Here is an 18,173-nt window from a genome sequence, read left to right on the forward strand (position 1 = left end):
AAAAAAAAAGAAATTCAAAGGAACCGTCCAAACTATAAACATCCCCCTCTCTAAGCTCTGATTAAAAGTCTTATCAGTCTGTGCCGAGTTCCTCTCTTTTACCCCGCATGGCTGACGTACAGTAAAGTCTGCAAAGCTGCATCTGGAGCACGGGGAGTGTGCACAAAACCACTGAGACCTGTGCGCACCCGTACTCATCACTCAGGAATTTAATTAACGCAGACGAGAACGTCATCAAACGATGCTAAAACAAAGAACCTGTGGTCTTTCTTCCAGGCTCCGAACTGCAGGGTGACTTTAAGCCATGAAACCACTCGGATATTTTTGGCTAATTTATGTTGGCGTTGTGATTGGAAGATGAACAATGGACCTCAATCAATACCGACCCCCATTGTTTCTCGGGGAAAAAAAAAAAAATCTGACACCATGTGTTTTCTTATCGCTCCAAACTGCTGTGGAGAAGGACAAGAGTGCTGCATTCTGCCTTGATGTTTAATGGTGTGTTGAACTCGGTCCAGTATTGACTCAGTCCTCCCTTTGTGCATTCCCTACTGTTGACCAGTCCACTGAGGGAGTAATCCTTTCCTGCTTTGACCTCAGGCCAGGCTTACTGCTGGCTAGTTTAGCCAATGAACAACACAATCAAATAAATAAATAATACGGCAGTTGGCATTCTCCACAGTCATCACTTATCAGGCCGTAGGGAGGGTTGACCCCAAACACTGTTGTGCCACAACCGGCCTGGTCTCCTTGGTAACAGACTGTCTTGTTTGAAGTGAGGTGCCCGGGGAGTCGTGGTCATACAGTAACAGCACTCGGCCGTGGATCTCAATGTCTTCCATGTGTGTCATTTTTGTGTCCGGTCATTTTCGCGCTGTTAAAAAGAAATATATAATGAATCTATAATGTTTCAAATGCTTTGATTAGATGTCTAACTACCCCGAGCAAATGCTTCTGAGGTGTAACCAGAGATGACGGACCACCCTTTTTGTGGGCTGGTGCTTTGTAGCTCCAAATGATACTCATTACCCTGTCTAAGTAGACAAGTGAATGGTACTAGAAACACACTATGCAGTGATCCTGCTGTTTGACTGAGGTAGCAAAACAACTGCACAACTGCTGTGTTATTATGGGGCCTCATTAAGTGAGGAGAGAGTGGGAGACGGGGAGAGGGGAGAGAGGGAGAGCAATAGAGAGAGGGCCAGCGAGAGGGAGAGGAAAAAAAAAAAAACACAAGAGAGCGATACAAACTGTATTCTGAGGTGATAGCAACACACAGATGCCTTTCCAGCCAAAATGAAGACTATGACTAAAGAACCCAATTAAGGGCTTTCTTAGGGGAGCCATCTTGGGAGGGGGATGGGTCTTCCTGGGACATGAGCCCTGGGCTACATCCTCTAATTAGACAGAGCGAGGGGGGAGGATCTCTGCCTGTCACTGGGAGGGAGATGGGGTCCATGGGGTTCCACATGTCAGTCCCAGAAACAAAACACAATTACTCTCACATTTAACCACTTCAGTCAGGGACAGACTTTGACTAGGGATGCTACAGAGCGTCCCCCTCCCTCCCTCCCTCCCTCTCCTCTCCTGTGCTGCTAGATATGCCACTTCACAAATACGGAGATTTTTTGAGGACTAAATTTTCTCCCGCATTTTCCGCGTCCGCACGAGAAGGCGAGAGTCGATGTGCACTCTCATGTTTTCCCACCGAAATGGAGGAGCGAATCAGAAAATTGGCTTTTAATTGACCAGTGTCGTTCAAATTCCTAACTGAAGAGTTAAATTACTTTGCTGTTGTGCTGCGCGAACATGGAAAAATTCGAGAGGGAATAATTGTTCTAATGCTGTTTATTCTGGCCTCTGCTGCATTTTGTTAACATCAACGGCGTAATAGACACTTGAAAATCAAATCACTACAGGCAGCAAATTAAACCTGTAGTGATTTTTTTTTTTTTTTTCCTGAGAAGCGCTTAAAATGGCATTATCAAAGTTGCTGAAAAAGTCAACTAAGAAAAAGTAAAGGAGACATGTTTGAGGGAGAGATCCGGTGATGGATTCTAGCACAGTACGCCGAGCGTCTCCTCTTTGTTTGGATTTAACTTTCCCCAGTGGTGCAACACAGGAAAAAGAAAAAAAGAACAGCTCAAAGGCTTCTGGGAGTTTTTGTCATGTCTCCCTCCAGACAAAGTGTTTGCATGCACATATCAGACCCTCGGAGAGACAGACACAAAGACAAATACATACAGCACGCACACAGATGTATACACACACACGCCCGCACTGAGAAAGAGAATATCCTCCCAGGATCATTAGGTCTGTCATGCTGTCTAATTCTGATCCACCTACAAAACTAGAACACCACTATTGTGATACATCACTCGTCATCTAAGGGTGTTTATGTCCCCATTTACAGTGTGTGTACAGTGTTGTACGTAATTATAAATAAGCTTAAATATTAATGATGGCGCTTCACAAGCAGCTGTTTTTTTTTTTTTTTCCTTTTTTTCTTCTTCTAATTCATTGTTCTTTTATTTTGTAGTGCAACTTTTTGAAACGGTGACAGAATTGTGAGCACCTGGGGTGATGAAGAAGAAAACAAGTTGTCATATAAAAGGGAGAAAAATATATATACAACTTTCAAACGCGTGAAGAGCTGTCACACTTGGCAGATCAAGATATTCAAGACGATATGGGGTGTTTGAGAGCCGCTTGGGGACAAACACACGTAGCTGCGCTTTTTGTGAGACACTTTTGGGACGCGGGGCAGTTAGGGCGTTTTTCGGGGCATATTTTAAAATTCATGGAAGAAGAAAAAAAAAAAAACAAGAAGCAAAAACTTCTGGGGAATTAAGTCTCTGTGCTGCGTGAGGAGGATTCTTAAGATTTCATGAAAAGGAAAGCAGAAAAGAAATACTGAGGAGAGAGGATCAACTTTAGTAATTCCTGCATTATAATATTATAAAACTCCCTCCTTTCTCTCCCACTGTCCATCTCTCGTTTTCAGCCTTCGACGCACGTTATGGCACGCATAGCTGTTTACACCTGCTGACCGTGAAGCCTATAAATATGCTTAATTAAAACAGTGGAATTGGTCACAGCTTGGCAATAATGGCTATCACACGGGGAGAGGAGGATCTCATTTGTGTGTGGAAGTAGAACATGATGCAGATGTGCTCTTGTCACTTTCGGCACTCATTAAGGCCAGGGAGCTTCGGATTGTCTTTGAAGGAATCCTTTTAAAAGACACTCCAATTAAGGTACGTGTCCTGCGGGCGTCTGAGGAGAGAGGGAGCAGTCGTACGGCACCCCGGTCCTTCCTTTTCCACTCCTCCGTCGACTTAACACATGACTTACAATCTCGTGTCACTTCCAAGGAATGATAATGAAATTGGAGGATGGAAGGGGGGGGGGGGAGAAAAGAAAGCCCAGCTTAAAAGAAACAAGGGAATCTCACGCTGAAAATGTCATCTTCGCTGTTGTGTAACTTCAATCTCATTGTCTCGTCTACGGAGGAATCGGGATCGTTGGGAGAGGAGCGTCTCCGATTGCGCCCCCTCCAGTGTACGCCGCCACCGCCGCCGCATCGCTGGAGGAGCTGAACTTGCGCGTTTCTCCACAAATGAACTGCACTCAGAGAAATGTCAGATTTAAGCTGTGGCTAATACTGCGCACCCATCAGTTAATGAATCTGCCTAATTAATCCAGCCTAGCAGCATTGTCAGTGGCTCAGTTCCCTTTGCAAATGTGAAAAGCTACTGTATCTGAAGCCAACGCGAGGGGAGAAGGAAGTTTATTATCAAGTTTCACATTGCAATGTGGCCTTCGCGAGAACCTGGAGAGATTTTTCTCTCTCATAAGGGGTGGCTGCTTTTAAAATGACAGGACTGTGGAGCTTATTTGGGAGAGAGGATGCAGGAAAGTCTCCTCGTCTCCTAGTTGCTCAAGGGGTGGGCAGCAGTTGAGGGTCAGGATGAGCGCTGCACAGCCAGCCCGCTTGCCCTCCCCATCAGCACCTCATGAAATATCTAGACTTTGCTCCATATTTTAATGGGGTGAGGGAGAGGAATGCGCAGGGTGGAGGCTGTGTGAGCGTGTGTGATGGTGGAGGGGAGGCCTCTGGAGAGTTACGAGGGGAATGGTGGTCTATGCATCTCAGTGCTTATTTTTTTGTCTGTGAAAGAAAGAGGGGAGAGGAAGAGAGAGAGGGAGAGCAAGAGAGATTATTCTCCTTTGGAATCTGGATTCTGGGGCACACAGGCCCAGGAGTCAGTCAATCTGGCCAGTCTGAGGGGGGCGGCTGGGCGGGGGGTCCTAGGAGGGCTGATTAGACGGATGCTCTCCCATCATCCATCTCGACAGGCTGGCGAAAATTGGCTAGCCCCTCGCAGGGTAGAGTTCACGGGGGGAGGCGGTGGGGGAGAATGTGGAGCGGTGCACTGGATACCTGTCACAGCCTTTGGTCTGTTTCAGGATCTCAGCAGCAAATTAATAAAATATCGTTCCTGCTTCCCTTTACCTGCCGTGGCAGCTCTCCCTCTCGCTGCTCCGTCTCCCAGCTTGCACTGGCCCTTTGACCCCTCCGACTACTGTGAGAGATGAGGAGCCCAGGCAGCCGGCGAGTGGGCCAGAGTGTCAGGGAGAAACAGGGAGAAACTCCAAACTCAAGACCTGGCAAAGAGAGAGAGCTTCCACTTCTCTCGCTGCTGGAAGACAGCTCCACTTCAGACAGACTGACAAACGACTGCCCCGTGTCAGTGAGACATTTTGAAGTGTGATGCATGGGAAATGGCAACTGCAAACAAACAACTACTAAAAACAAGTCTCCAACCTGCACTGTTTGTTGAAGGCTTACCTATAAGCTCACATCCAACACTACGTTCAGGAGTTCCAGCTTAAGATAATGTTGGATCTTTGAAAAACTTATGGAAACTTTGAGCTGGTCACAGTTAATAAACTCAGCACATTGTGAATTTCTCTGTATGTGTCCACATTATATATGTACTAGATACAGTGTGAGCATTCATTCACATGGGACTGCCTTTAGAGCGCGACACAGGTTGAGCATAATGATCGCCTTATCCCCAAAGCTCAGTCCTGCTCGGCTTTCATAACCCCCCGTTTCACAACAAAGTGCCATAGGTCTTTCATGTTCTACTCTTGTCTCTTCACACACGGTGTAAAACAATATAATCATGCATGAAACAACACCTCCGGGAGGCGGAGATCACTTCATTCCAAAAAATGTCAAACGAAAAAAGTAGGAAAACATCCCCAGGTTATTTGAGATTGTTTACAGGTACCTGCAACAACCCTCGCTGTATAGAGAGCACCAATGAGAGATGAAAATGTGATAAAGAGGAGGCCTTGGCATGAATGAAAAGACTCCACGTTGGCAGTTCGGTGGAGCACGAGGCTTGTTAAATAACCTTCTCGGTGGTGGAGCTGCATGTTGGTGGACGGTGGATTGTTTTATTCATGGTTGCCGTGCTCAAATGACCAGCAGATAATGATCACACTCACCTTCCTCCTGGCAGACACACGCCTCTGTGTTTACAACCTGAATCTCAATATGAAAATCGTTGCCGATCAATGGGCGGCCGAGCCCTGGATGCTTCCTCTGGCTACCCGTTAATACATACTGCTGCTAATCCAAGTTCTAAGGTAGATGCACTTGAAGGATGCAGTCTGGCTTTCTCTCTGTGCTTTAAGGCGAATTAAGAACAATTTCACTGATTGGGTTGAACGCGGTGCTTATAGACTGCTCATGTTTTAATGATTCAGTTTCAGAAGGCGATAGAAAAAAGATCTGGATATGAGAAGTGCGCCATGTGCACGGTAGAGGATCCCCCAAACAAAACAGAGCTGCTTGAAAACACCACCGCAGTGAAATAATATAATAAGGTCTCTTTCATTTTTTCAGGCCCTCAAAGGACCTGGGAGAAAGATTGCTAGAAAATGGATTATCTCTCGAACATTGCGAGTTCATAAGTCCAACTACTAACTTTGTTGAAGGGCAGATACGGTCTCCCAGAGGACAAAGCTCATATTTAGCCATGAGGCCTCCTCTGTGATTAGGAGGGGAGATGCAGGCATATTGACTCAACTGTGTTTTTGCCTCTGCACTGTATGTAATTACCTCTTCAAAAACGAACATTCCACTAATCCTCTAATTCCAGATATTTTAGTGCTCCGCTGGTCTAATAAGCAAATCAAATCATATCTGCACATCACAAATGAGTTTTGGAAACGGACTGAAATAATTCCTTCTGAGTCTCTCATCCCAGCCGGGACGGAGGGGACAGCCGGAGTGCAGGCGAGCGGTGTTTAGTGTTTGTTAAGCTGTCGTGTGTGATTAGCGGTCGCGCTTTCGGGCTGGTGGCCTTTTTTTTTTTTTTTTTTTTGCGCTCAGCCAGCCTGAGGCTCACCTGTAACTCTGTCTGGAAGAAGAACTTCTGTGGGCACTGCGAGCAGTCGTAGATCTTATCCTCCTGGCCGTGGGCTGAGAAGATGTGCTGCTGGAGCTTGTTGGCGTGGACAAACACTGCGCGGGAGAGGAGACACGGGGACAGAGGAGAAGATAAATGTCAGTAAAACATTTTTTTTTTTTTAAAACTTCCGCTCTGAGATGCCTCTACTCTGCTACTCATTGTCAACTGTGTGCAAATTAGAGTAGGGCCTCGTTGCCTGCATTAAGGGAACAAAGGCAACAGCATAATTGCATCTGCCTGAATAAAAATTGAAGAAAGACTATGTCAAATGGCAAGGAAAATTACTTAATTACAAACAAATGAATGCACTATCAACAACAAGAGAAAAAAACATTGTTATGAGATATATAATTGAAAAAAAAGCACGGAGAACAATTTAGATGTTAACAGTGAAACTAGAGTGGTCACATTCATGGCACTAGAGTGAGTGAATGCATAATGTTTTGGGAATAATGATGCTCTTTATTTAGCGCCACTGTGGGGACAACAAGCCGGAAAATAAACAACCACAAAAAATTGGCATGGCTTCAAGTGCAAAACATGGCCTCCATTAGTCTACATAGCTAATTATATTGACAATATAAATATTCATGATGTTGCACTACTTATTCATGCAGACGCAGACTCCATTCACCGTCATATAAACACACAACTCGCTGGCACTTAAAACATATACCATACATTTGTGCTTTAATTAAGTCATAGTCCACACTGAGAAGCTAAGGGGGATGCAATTGTGTGTCTTGAGTTTGTGTGTGTGTTTGTGTGTGAGTGTGTGTGTCTGCATCCTCCAAGGAGCACTTCAAACATGCCGTTTGTTATCCCGGACCCTTGTGCTTTTAAGGATGGCTGTCTAATCTCAAAGGTCTGGATGCTCTGGAAAAGTTAGCATGTGGGGGCTTCATTTGAATTTCTTACGGCTCAAAATAACTTTTCTTCTAATGCGTGCACCGTGGGGCCAGGAGGAGAGGGAGGGGGGGAAGAAAAAGCACAGCCACAAAAGGTGAGGTGTCTGTCGGAAGATGGCTTTGGGGTCGCTGCAGCCCCGTGGCGGGGCCTCTGCAACATTAACGTGTCCCAATTTGAGCTCACCTGGGAGAGCGGTTATTAATTATTGAGCCGTGCACACTTGAGACGAACTCGGCTTCATTGAATGTCACACTCCTGACCTGGGAAATAAAAGTTTAGATTCAAAGCAGACTCACTGGTGGGGACGCCTGCAGACTGCTAATGCCTGGATGACAGCTGTCTCTGGAACATGGCGGCATGTTAACCAGAAATGAACAAACCTCCGCTAATGAACAAACAACAACTCCATGGTCCATTTCTGAAACTAACGACCACAGCAATATGAAGACAAACATAATTCCAGATAGATGGCTGGTTTTTACAGTCGGTTACAAAACATTTACCCTCAAGGTTAAGGCCTCGGCTATCACGCACACTTGTGCCTCTGTTATGCTCTGAGAAAGATGACAATTTTCTTTGTGGGGGATACATGCTCTGCTCGGGGAAAAAAGCGCTGATAAACAATAGCTTTTCTCTTTTGCTGTGTTTTGTCTGCATATACTGTACAGAAGCAGGTCACAGCAGCTGCAGGAAGCCTTCATTATGTCTTTGGCTAGAGGAGGAAAAAGTCAATACAGCAAAAATAAAAATGGATTTGAGACTTGGGGGGCCTTCAAATACTGTACAATAGGGCACAACACAACTGAGATGTCATGGTAGCTGTTTCTGGCTGTTTACATGTGTATCTGGTCCAGCTCCAGTAAGACACGCATTTAATCAGTTATATGCATTTATAGCTCCGCATTCATTCATATGCAAGTGTGCGATGATTGAAAGTGTGAGAGCCTAAAATGCACTAATGGGCAGGTCTCCTGTAAGAACAATAAATAATGAATGGACTTAAAGACTTAAATGGAAGCTCAACAACTTTTCAGCTAATTTATGTACAACAGTTAGACATTTTAAAATGCTTGGGCCGTATTTATGATCGCTTAAGATGATTGGGAAATGCAGCGTTTTAAAATAAAGACTCTCTTTGTCTTCATCATCGTTCTTCAAATTAGCATGCAACTTGTGATAAAGGGAAATGAGGGGACAGAGTATCGCTATTTGGCAGCGCGAGTCACATATGAGATATGCCATGGCATTGCCCATTCAGAGGAGAGACAGCGGCATGTCTTCCAAGAGGGTTAAAATGAGGACATGGAGAAACGAGGAAGAAATAATCCAAAACCACATCCAAACAGGATCAGTGGCTGGCCATTGTGTCTCTCCCTGCTGAGAGCGAGAGAGAATAAGGGAGGGAGCGAGAGAGAGCGAGAGAGAGAGAGGGAGAGAGAGAACTTTGTGGAGTTTGTTGGCCGTGGAGCCAGAGCAGAGCGGAGCTGAACAGAGCACTGAGCCGGGTTGGGCGTCAGGGGTGTCAGGGCTGAGGGGGCTGAGGGGCCAAGGTCTCCTCGCTGTGGGGGATATTAAGCCCTCTGATTAGATCTCAGGGGCCGCCCATGGCAGACGTCTCCTTTACTACAGGCCCCAGCTCATCTTTATTTTGGCAGGGTGGTGCTCTCTGCAGGCTGCACTGCACCAATACTAAGCTGTTTGTGCAGGGGAGGGAAAAAAAAGTTTATCCTTTTTTTTCCCCCCTTTCTCCTTTTCATTTATTTATTCGTCTAGCCTACATGTGTTCGTTTCTGCTTAATCCAAGAGTTCACAATGCAGAGGCTGATCCAAGTGTTCTGAGGCAACACAAACAAGTTGATTTGGAGCTGCAAGCTGATAACTGGTAATTTTGAGTTAAAGCTAAGCCTATGTTTTTGGGGTGTTGGGATAATTCTGACGACACGCACCAGCAGAACGTGGGCAGCAGCTAAACAAAAAGCCAATTAAACTACTGTATTTGTCAGACTCTTGCGGATTTGAAAGCCGAGCATCCTGTAGTTTTTCAAGTTTTCTACTTCCTGCTGTGACATAAGTTGACGAAAAAGCGTACACACACGCACACACACACCGTACGACTTTCATCAGGCACACTTTCTTCTGTTTTGTTTGTCTTAAGCACATATTCCCAATCACAATTTCCACACCAGCCCTCGCTGCTGCTCCTAAGGGTGCAGGCAGACACTTCTAGCTGCAGGCTCCCCCACTTCTGAAACCTGTCAAATCTGTCCTGGGAGAGTCAGCCTCTCTCTCATCATCCAGGGGCTTATGGACCTCTCTCCATTTACCCTCCCTCCCCTACACAGCTCTCTTTTCCTCCTTCTCTTTCCCCCCTTTCATCTCACATCCAAACTTGCCAGTTGCAACCTTCTCGGCTTCCTCCAAGTTTTGTCTCCTTTTCTCCTCTATTTTGTCTCCCCTCGTCTAGCGTCTACGACTTACCCCCCCCCCCCCCCAACACTTTCCGGCGGTCTGTTTTGTGGCATGATTTGTCCTCTCCTCGTTCCCCTCGATGTGGATTGAGGATAATCAGGTGTGTCAAAGAATGACAATCACTCCCCACCTCCCACCGAGTTTTGGGTCACGCGGGGGTAGATCAAACCAAAACACGGGCATCGAGTGGGGATGATCTTTTAAACAAAGAGTAACCTTGTTAATCGAGTGAACTCAGTGACCCAGCCACCATCACTGCCGCCACCTAGTTTGATCAAAGTTTGGCTTTTATGTTCAGACTCATTATGTCTGTAATAGGGATCCTTTTAATCTGTAAATAAAGTTTTTGCAATGGTGCACGCAGTGGTTCATCAACAGCATCTCAACGGCACTGACAAAACAAAACCGGCCAGAACGAAATCTTCCCATGTAGTACAGTTTTGAAGTACAGTACTTGTACTTAACATAAGTTTGTAGTTCTACAAAATTATATACAAAAATAGAATATGATGCATTGGTATAGATTAAACGATCTAACATTATATAAAATTATTCAAATTAGCTCCAGTTTGAACAAGTTATGATATAAAAACAGTGTTTATATGTTAATACATAACAATCAAGTAAGATATAGATTGTATACTGTATATGGGGAGTAATTCTGCATGATTTATTCATAGATTTTATACTTAAATACATTTAAATACTTCAACCCTACTATAAATTATGTTTATTTATATCATTTTGAATTTAAAAAAAGACATTATGTCTTGTGTTTCAAGTCACTAACCCTCTTGGGTTATGTTTTTTTACTCATGTACGTTTGTTTGTTGGTTTGTGACCAAGATTACACAAAAACTGCTGAATGGATTTCCACGAAACTTGGATGGAGGATGGATCTCTGCCCAGAACAGACCCCATTAACTTTTGGTGTGGATCCAGATAAAGGGACCGAACTTGATGAAAAAACATCACACGTATTTAGGTGGCTGGTATCTGTGAGTGAGTACAATTTGATGCTGATCTGGTGAGTCTAAATTATGGTTAAGCAGTTAGGTTCAAAATGTAGAGTGATACAGGGTTATAGAGTTTGATATTTGATTAGGCTTGATTGAATTAAAGGCAACTAGTTCAATATTTAACCATCTTTCCCTAACAAAGTTGCACTAATGAAATACTTAAATTAATCATTCTTTCCTCTCAAATTTTGTTGGAAAACAAATGAAATAATGTGTCAGTGAACATTTTTCAGTCTCATTTGCATAATTTTGACAACAATCATAAAAAGTGTCTTTACATTTCCTTTAAGATGTAATTGCTTTAGCAAATAAAGTGATATATAAACATAATTTCAAAGAGACAGGCGGGAGTACAATTTTTAATGAAGGGAGTAATAGAGTATTTTAACTTCCTTTATTGCTAATTTTTCCACCGCATTGCATATCTTAAAGGTAACAATAAAATCTATCACATTAAGCCTGCTTACACCACCTAACAATGTATAGTTAGTTTATATTAGGGTGTAAAAGTAATGTCTTTTCTTTACTTTATGCCAGGCTCAACTGAAATATATTCAAGGACAGCTGTCAGTTAAACTCTCACTTCCTCCTTTCCCTCTGAGTGCTCTGACTCCAGTCTGCCTGTCCCCTCCATCCCCAACAGAGGGAGGCCTTTCAGTCCATCCGCACTCTCCACAGCCTGCCTTCCCCACCGCCGTAGCCCTTCGCCCATCTGTCTGTCTGCACTGCGACCACTGTCCTGAGGGTGTACTCTGTCTCCCCCTCCTCCCTCCTCCCCTCCCAGCATCCTTCTCTCTCATGCGCCGTGATCGATATGGACGCGGAGGGAGAGGGGGGACCTGTCTGTCAAAGCCGGCGGTGGAAAATGAAGGCTCAGATGAAGGAGGCATGCTCTGTATATTAAATGCCCAGACCCCTGTGAGGGGTGGAGGGGGATTCGGGGTGGGGATATATCAATAGGCTTCTGCTAAAAGAGAGATAAGGCCAAAACAGCAATGAGAGAAGTAGAGCGGAGTGGAGGGAGGGGAGTGGAGGGAAGGAGAGATGAGGAAAAGGAATAGGGAGCTGAGCGGTGAGGTGGATGAAGAGGTGAAAAATGCGGACATTTGAGAAAAAATTCAAAATGCGAGCTAATGATGTTAATTGGTGTAATAACTGGAGGAGATACAAATGAGTTTTTTTGGGCGACGGATGGACAAAGGGGGGTGCAGGAAGCGCAAAAGACGGAAATGAGCTGAGGACCCAAAAAATGGCGAGGAAGAGTAAAGAGCTGAGAAGGGAGAAAGAGTGAAGAGCTGAAGTTAACGACTTTGCAGATTTCATTATAGAGATAGTTAACCCTGTTGACACTGAAGGAGGGCGCTATCCTCTCAGGAGGAGTCCGGTCCTTCCACCTCCACGCACAGAGACAGATGAGATCATTACAGCTATCAGCACCACTGCCATCCACAATTAGCACATCTCCTTTTCTTTCCCCACTCCTCCATCCCCCCATCTCCTCTCAGCTCACACTGTCTTCCCCCCTGCTCTCTTTCTTTTTCCCCCCTCTCACCTCGTGACACTCCTCTAGCCTTGATTTGGAGGCAATTTGACTAAATAAAAAAGCCACATGCAGCAAACTGCTCTCAGCTTTAGCCGAGCTGCTTGCTTGACCTTTCCCAACTCATTTGGAACCCATTTGGCTTTTCACATAAGACAAAAAGTGCATGGAAATGCAAAGCTTTGCATATTGTGAGTGGAAGTCTTTGGAAAGTTAAGATGCGAGTGAAAACAACTTTTTTATCCTTTCATCAGGTCCATCGGGTTGCTAATGCATGATGCACAAACGCGCTCATGCGTACAAACACATGCACTGTACACACCTGTAAAGCAGACCGGACACTTGAAGGTTCCTCCCATGCCCTCAAAGCTGTGCTCGATCAGGTGGCATTGAAGCTTCGCCGGCGAGTCGAATGACTGACTACAGAGCTTGCATTCATGGTTCAGTCCTTCCTCTGCAGAGAAGAAACAACAAAAACACACAGAAAATCGTAAGACGGAAAATAAGCGGAGCGTGAATGTCAAGAGGCCTCGTTTCTTTTCTGTCTTTTTTTTTACTTTCACATGAAATTTGAATTGAACAAATTTGTGGCAAAAGAGTCCCTTCTGTGATTTTCATGACTCAGACAGGAAGAAATATAACGTGTGATCTGCTCCCATCAGGCAGAAATTAGATGGCCAGCCGGGGTCCTAATCGCTCAGACGAGGCCTCACACTTTGAACATGGTGAGCGTCATCTTTTTGATTAAGTCACATACATCGCAAAATCATTTTTTTTTTTCAGCGTCTGCAAATGGATTCCAAAGAAATCAAAATGAAAGTAAGGCAGAAGGTGAATCAAAATAAATCAAGTGCAGAGGGACAAAAAGAAATCATTCAAAACATAGTTTCCAAAACCCTCATTTAATGTCACCAAACCATCTGATCACTGTCGAGTCTCATTTACAACATGCTCACATGTCAACATTTTGAACACAGAGCATGACAGATTCCCGGTTTATCTGCTTGGCATTAGAATTCCCTCCACGTCCATCTAAACACACCTCAGCCGAGGCCACTGATAGCTTAAATAAATGTCGTTCAGACTGAGAACCTGCACACTTGTCGTTTGCAGCACAACGATCTGCTGACTCAGATTTCCAGAGAACTGCCCATCTCCAGTGCGTCAATAAAAGGCCTATACACTCTGCCACGGGGGCCAGACTAGTGCTCTATCAAACTCCTGCCAAACCTGACATTAGGCCAGCTACTGCAAAAGGGGGGGGGGGGAGTGGGGGTTGGGGTGATACACCGGGGACTCATCTAGGGTTTATCCCCAGGTCTCTACAGCCCAGTGCCCACCACATAGGCCCTGGGTACCAGAAGCACAAATACGCAATCCACCTAGCCAGCTGTGCCCGGCTCGAGCCCTGGAGGATCCGAGTGGAGGGTTAATCGAAGGCGCTTTAGGCAAATCTGGCAGAATATGTCAGCTGGAAACCGGTGATGTGCATTAACATAGTAACCTGCAACGGACAAGGCACCTCCTGCTCTGGAAATGTAGCAAACTTCCCTTCTTTTACTAAAAACTCACCTGAAACTCACCTTTTGTTTCAGGTTAGGTTTGTATGTTTTGTATCTGTTCGTTGCTCACCATCAACTTTCTATTTTTCTGTTTAGAAGTTGTGCTAAAAACCACAACTGATACTGTTTTAATAGTTAAAAATTCTGTATGATAACGGTAAACATGTAAATTTGTCTCTTATTTGGAGGTATTAAAAGAGGTAGTATTTCTGCACCCATAGATTGATCCTGACTTACTCTGACAACTGCAACCCACTGACCCCTGATATTTCCAGGAAGAGGGGGGAATGGAAACATCTCCTGCTGTGCCAAAAGAAACAATAGGATTGTGTGCATATTGAAGTCTTTACTGTAACACAGGACCTCAACTTCTTTTACAGTCTTCTCTCAATAGCATAAACATATGGAATACATAAGTCGGTGTCTACAGCATTAAATATTAGAAAGTTCTCACGTGACTGTCTGGTAGAGGATAAAGGCCGATCAAGGTAGCTCATTTAAAAGGGAACAAGTTGATGGCGTGTTCTGCAATTGCGCATTTGACTGATGAGATATTGTGTAGCCTACATGTGCATCTAAGTGTAGCAGCAGGCATCAGCAAAACAGGGGGAGGAGGGTGGCACGAGGGCATCCACGCAGCCGTGCAAGAGGATCAGTGCCCTCTTTGATCACCATTCAGTTTGCTTGTCTGTGTGAGGGTGTACACTAAGGTCAAGCCTGCTGCAGGGTTCACAGATCTGTTCTGCTGCCATATGCGCAGCCCTCGTTTGACCCTAGTGCACAACGCTGTCCCTTCGGAGACCTGGCCTGCTTCATTATGCAGATAACTCTGCACCTGCCTGACTGACCTTGTGTGCGTGCATGTGTGTGTTTATGTCTGTGAGCAGGTGCACCAAGGGAAAAATGGCAAAGGGATGTTAATACAGTATGCTTCAAATTTGAAGAATAAGGTTGGTGTTATTCTATGTTTTTCTGACTGCCAACCAGATAACTTAAATATACATAAAACAACAATGTGTTAGACTTTCTCTGAATTCTTTCCAACTTCCCCACACTGACCCATAGTGTTTGTTTTCCTCAAAAAAAAAAAAAAAGTGGTTCAGTAATTCATGAAAACAGCTGGGCATTGTAGTTTAAAAAAAAAAAAAAAAAAACTACTTTTCATGGATTAATGGGATTAACTGTTTGTGGACAACGAGGGAGCTGATGAGTTTTATCAACACAGGCAACACTTGTTAGTAAGAATAATTCAGTGTTGGATAGCAACCAACTAAACACCCCTCGCCTCACCCTCTTTTTCTGGGATACTGTAGAAAATAGTGGACTGCCCTAAAGGAGAACCCGCTCCCTCTGTAGATATTAAAGGTTCATTCTAAGGTGACAGAAACAGATTCGTGGTTTCAGGTGATGACACACTAATGACTATTACAGTCCCTCTCTGCTGCTAAATCCGACACACTGGACCTTTAATAGGATTCATCAATGATAAAAAAGTTTTTAATTTGTACTGTATATTATACAGGATGACTATATATTAAGTGATATGTGTTTAAATTCTACTAAGTATAAAGTTCAACTACTTTCTTTATGTGTTTAATTACAACCCTAAACTGAAAGAGTGCTGGGTAATCGAAAGAAAGAAAGAAAGAAAGAAAGAAAGAAAGAAAGAAAGAAAGAAAAAAGAAAGAAAGAGAAAAGTGGTTGAGAGAGAAAAAGAGATTTATAATGAGTAAATTGTGCTCTGTTATCCCCTGTAAAGCAGTCTGAGTAGGGCTGGGTTTGTATTCAGCAGTGTAACAGGGGTTGAATCAAGCTGGCAGCCTGTTTCTTAGTGAGAGCCAAGGGAGGAAGTCAGCTCGCTCGCCCCTATAGCTGCCTCATTGGGCTGAGGTCACTTCCTGTCGCTCCCCCAGCCCTTCTCCTGGGCTGCCCAATCAGCACGGCCCTGCGTGAGCCCCCACCCCTCTCTGCGCGCCGAGCAGACTCTGGATATAGTTACAGGGCCACGGGGGACTGTCAGCTCTCTCCCTCTCCCCTCCTCTCCCTCTCTCTCCCTCCTCCGACTCTCTGTTTCCGAGTCTCCCGAGTGTTCTCCGCTGCCACCACCCTGTCCCTCTGCACTCCTAAGAAAATCCTTTAGATGAGAACTGCTCCTGCGACTGCTCCCTCTAAAGCATCCCTGACACCAGCAAAGTAAGCCCATCTGCATATCCACAGGGCCTTGCGTTCCTGTGGCTCATGGTTTATGTATTTCACAGCTCCTTAAAACACAAACGCCTAATATCTCTCCCATGTGGAGGACAGGAGAGGGAGAGGGAGAGAGGAGGAACTACTCTCAAAAAGAATGGTCTTTATTTCTCGGCGCTGTTTACTTTTTTATCCGGGCTGAAGTTCATGTGCTGTTGAAGGTTGTTTGGGACACTGGGGCTTGCAGGTCTGGCTTGCGTAGTTTAGTGAACTCTTTATGTAACCCAGCTGCAGCATATTGAATTCTGTAAGTTGAAGGCAGCGGATTTGATAGACGTCTCCGTTCGCGTAGAGCCAATCAACTGACAGGCTGCAACTAAAGTAACTAAGACAGTCCAACTTTCTGATAATAGTGTGTAGTTAAGTATAACGCAGGGCATTGCTTAATTAAAAACTCTCCCTCGGCTTATTCCGTTCCAACACCACCACCAGCGCTTCCCCCACCACCACCACCACCACTGCCGCCGCCGCCGCTGCCCCTTACTCTATTTAAACAATTCTGCTGAGGAGCCGCTTGACTTGGAGGGGAATTCAGGATCACTTTTAGCATTTGGCTTCGGAAGAGAAAAAAAAAAAAATCTGATACTTAGATTTACACTCCTCTCTCGGGGTTTAGTGAAATGGTTCTCTGAAGCTCACTCTGAGAGGGACCCATGCTGCTTGTGTCGCCAAAGCAGCACACTCTAACAAATGATATTAAGGACATCAATCAAGGCACTTCTTTGCTGAAAGTAATGAGTAAACAAGTGGGGGAACAAATTGAGAATATTTAGTGGGCTGGAATGGGTTGTTTTTGGAAAAGCCACAGAAAGGAACTAACATGGCAGTCGAAGCTCGTCCAGTCAAACTAACAGGCCGGTGTAATAGCAAGTTTCTAAACTGCCAAACATCGCCATAAAGGCAGAAATACCTGCTTGGAGCGATCTTGTTTATGAGGAATTTCACCTTTAGAAAGAGTTCGCTTTCCGTTCTACCATCTGTTCCAGCCTGATGTTGGAGCTGTATGTTAATAAAACGAGAAGATTTGGTTTTCAGTGGACTCGCTGCTGTATATACAACCCACTGTGGGATTGTGGATGGTAGCAGAGTAGACAGCTTCAGGCCTGTAAACAGTAGGTGGGTTTACTTCTCTCTTCTCTCCGCGGGAACTATCCATTAACAGATAATGGGGGGAAAATCAGAGTGATTAAGGCCCAGGGAATTATGGGTGAATACAAATTGACTCCACCTCCGTGTGGTGTGCTCTCTTGAGGTGGAAGCACTGCTCATAAGGAACAAACTCATTTCAGAACTACTACAAGGCCCATTAAGGCCTGGAGAACGCTGCTGATGATGGGGGTAGGAAGGTGGTAGGTGGGAGCGCAAAGGGATGGACTCCCCCTGGACCGGAGCTGATTGGAGAACTGGCGCCTGGGGGGAACATTACTAATATCTATTTCCTGTCTCCGCAGTGTGAGAAGGACAGAACGAATCAAGTGCAAAATGTAAAAAAATTAAAGGACTAGATTTAATCATGGCACCTTGAAAATTCACCCCATTCTATCAACGAGTTAATGTATTACACGAACAGTGATGGAAATGTGGTCGAGTGCTAGCTAATAAAATCAAAGAGATTGGAAAACTACCACAGCATGAAAGGAGACGCTTTACTCCAGTTTGCCTGTGGGGAAGTGGGCATGTAAAAGGTTCTGTGTCCTCACGTCAGGGTCCCAGGTTCGGTGCCTGACTGATGCTGTTTTCCCACCTCCAGAGGGAGAAGGAGGGTTGAGGCGAGATTCTTGGCTGTGACATGTCAGCATCGGCGACGCCCGCGCACAGCCAGAGCGACGGATTCCGGAGGAACGCGTCTCTGGGAGAATGTCAGCTCTGATGCATGGCAGCTCGTTGGAGGTGCTAATCAGAGCAGGGCTAGGCTCATGCTAGGATCAGCCACTCAGCG

The 18,173-nt window shown here is 45.0% G+C and overlaps 1 protein-coding gene across 4 annotated transcripts in view; it reads right to left on the reverse strand.

Annotated features, from left to right (window-relative positions):
• LOC311266825 (zinc finger protein 521-like) overlaps positions 1–18,173 on the reverse strand; it is a 90,750-nt gene that overhangs the window by 5,134 nt on the left and 67,443 nt on the right. For all 4 annotated transcript variants that reach the window (XM_084369412.1, XM_084369414.1, XM_084369413.1 and 1 more), the window contains 2 exons: positions 12,748–12,879; positions 6,426–6,541 (listed from right to left, as the gene is read on the reverse strand). In XM_084369412.1, coding sequence (XP_084225538.1) covers positions 6,426–6,541; positions 12,748–12,879 — 248 coding nt within the window. The remainder of the gene's footprint in view (positions 1–6,425; positions 6,542–12,747; positions 12,880–18,173) is intronic.

The sequence above is a fragment of the Pagrus pagrus genome (assembly GCF_965226575.1).
Source record: "Pagrus pagrus genome assembly, chromosome: 12".
Lineage (NCBI taxonomy): Eukaryota > Metazoa > Chordata > Actinopteri > Spariformes > Sparidae > Pagrus > Pagrus pagrus.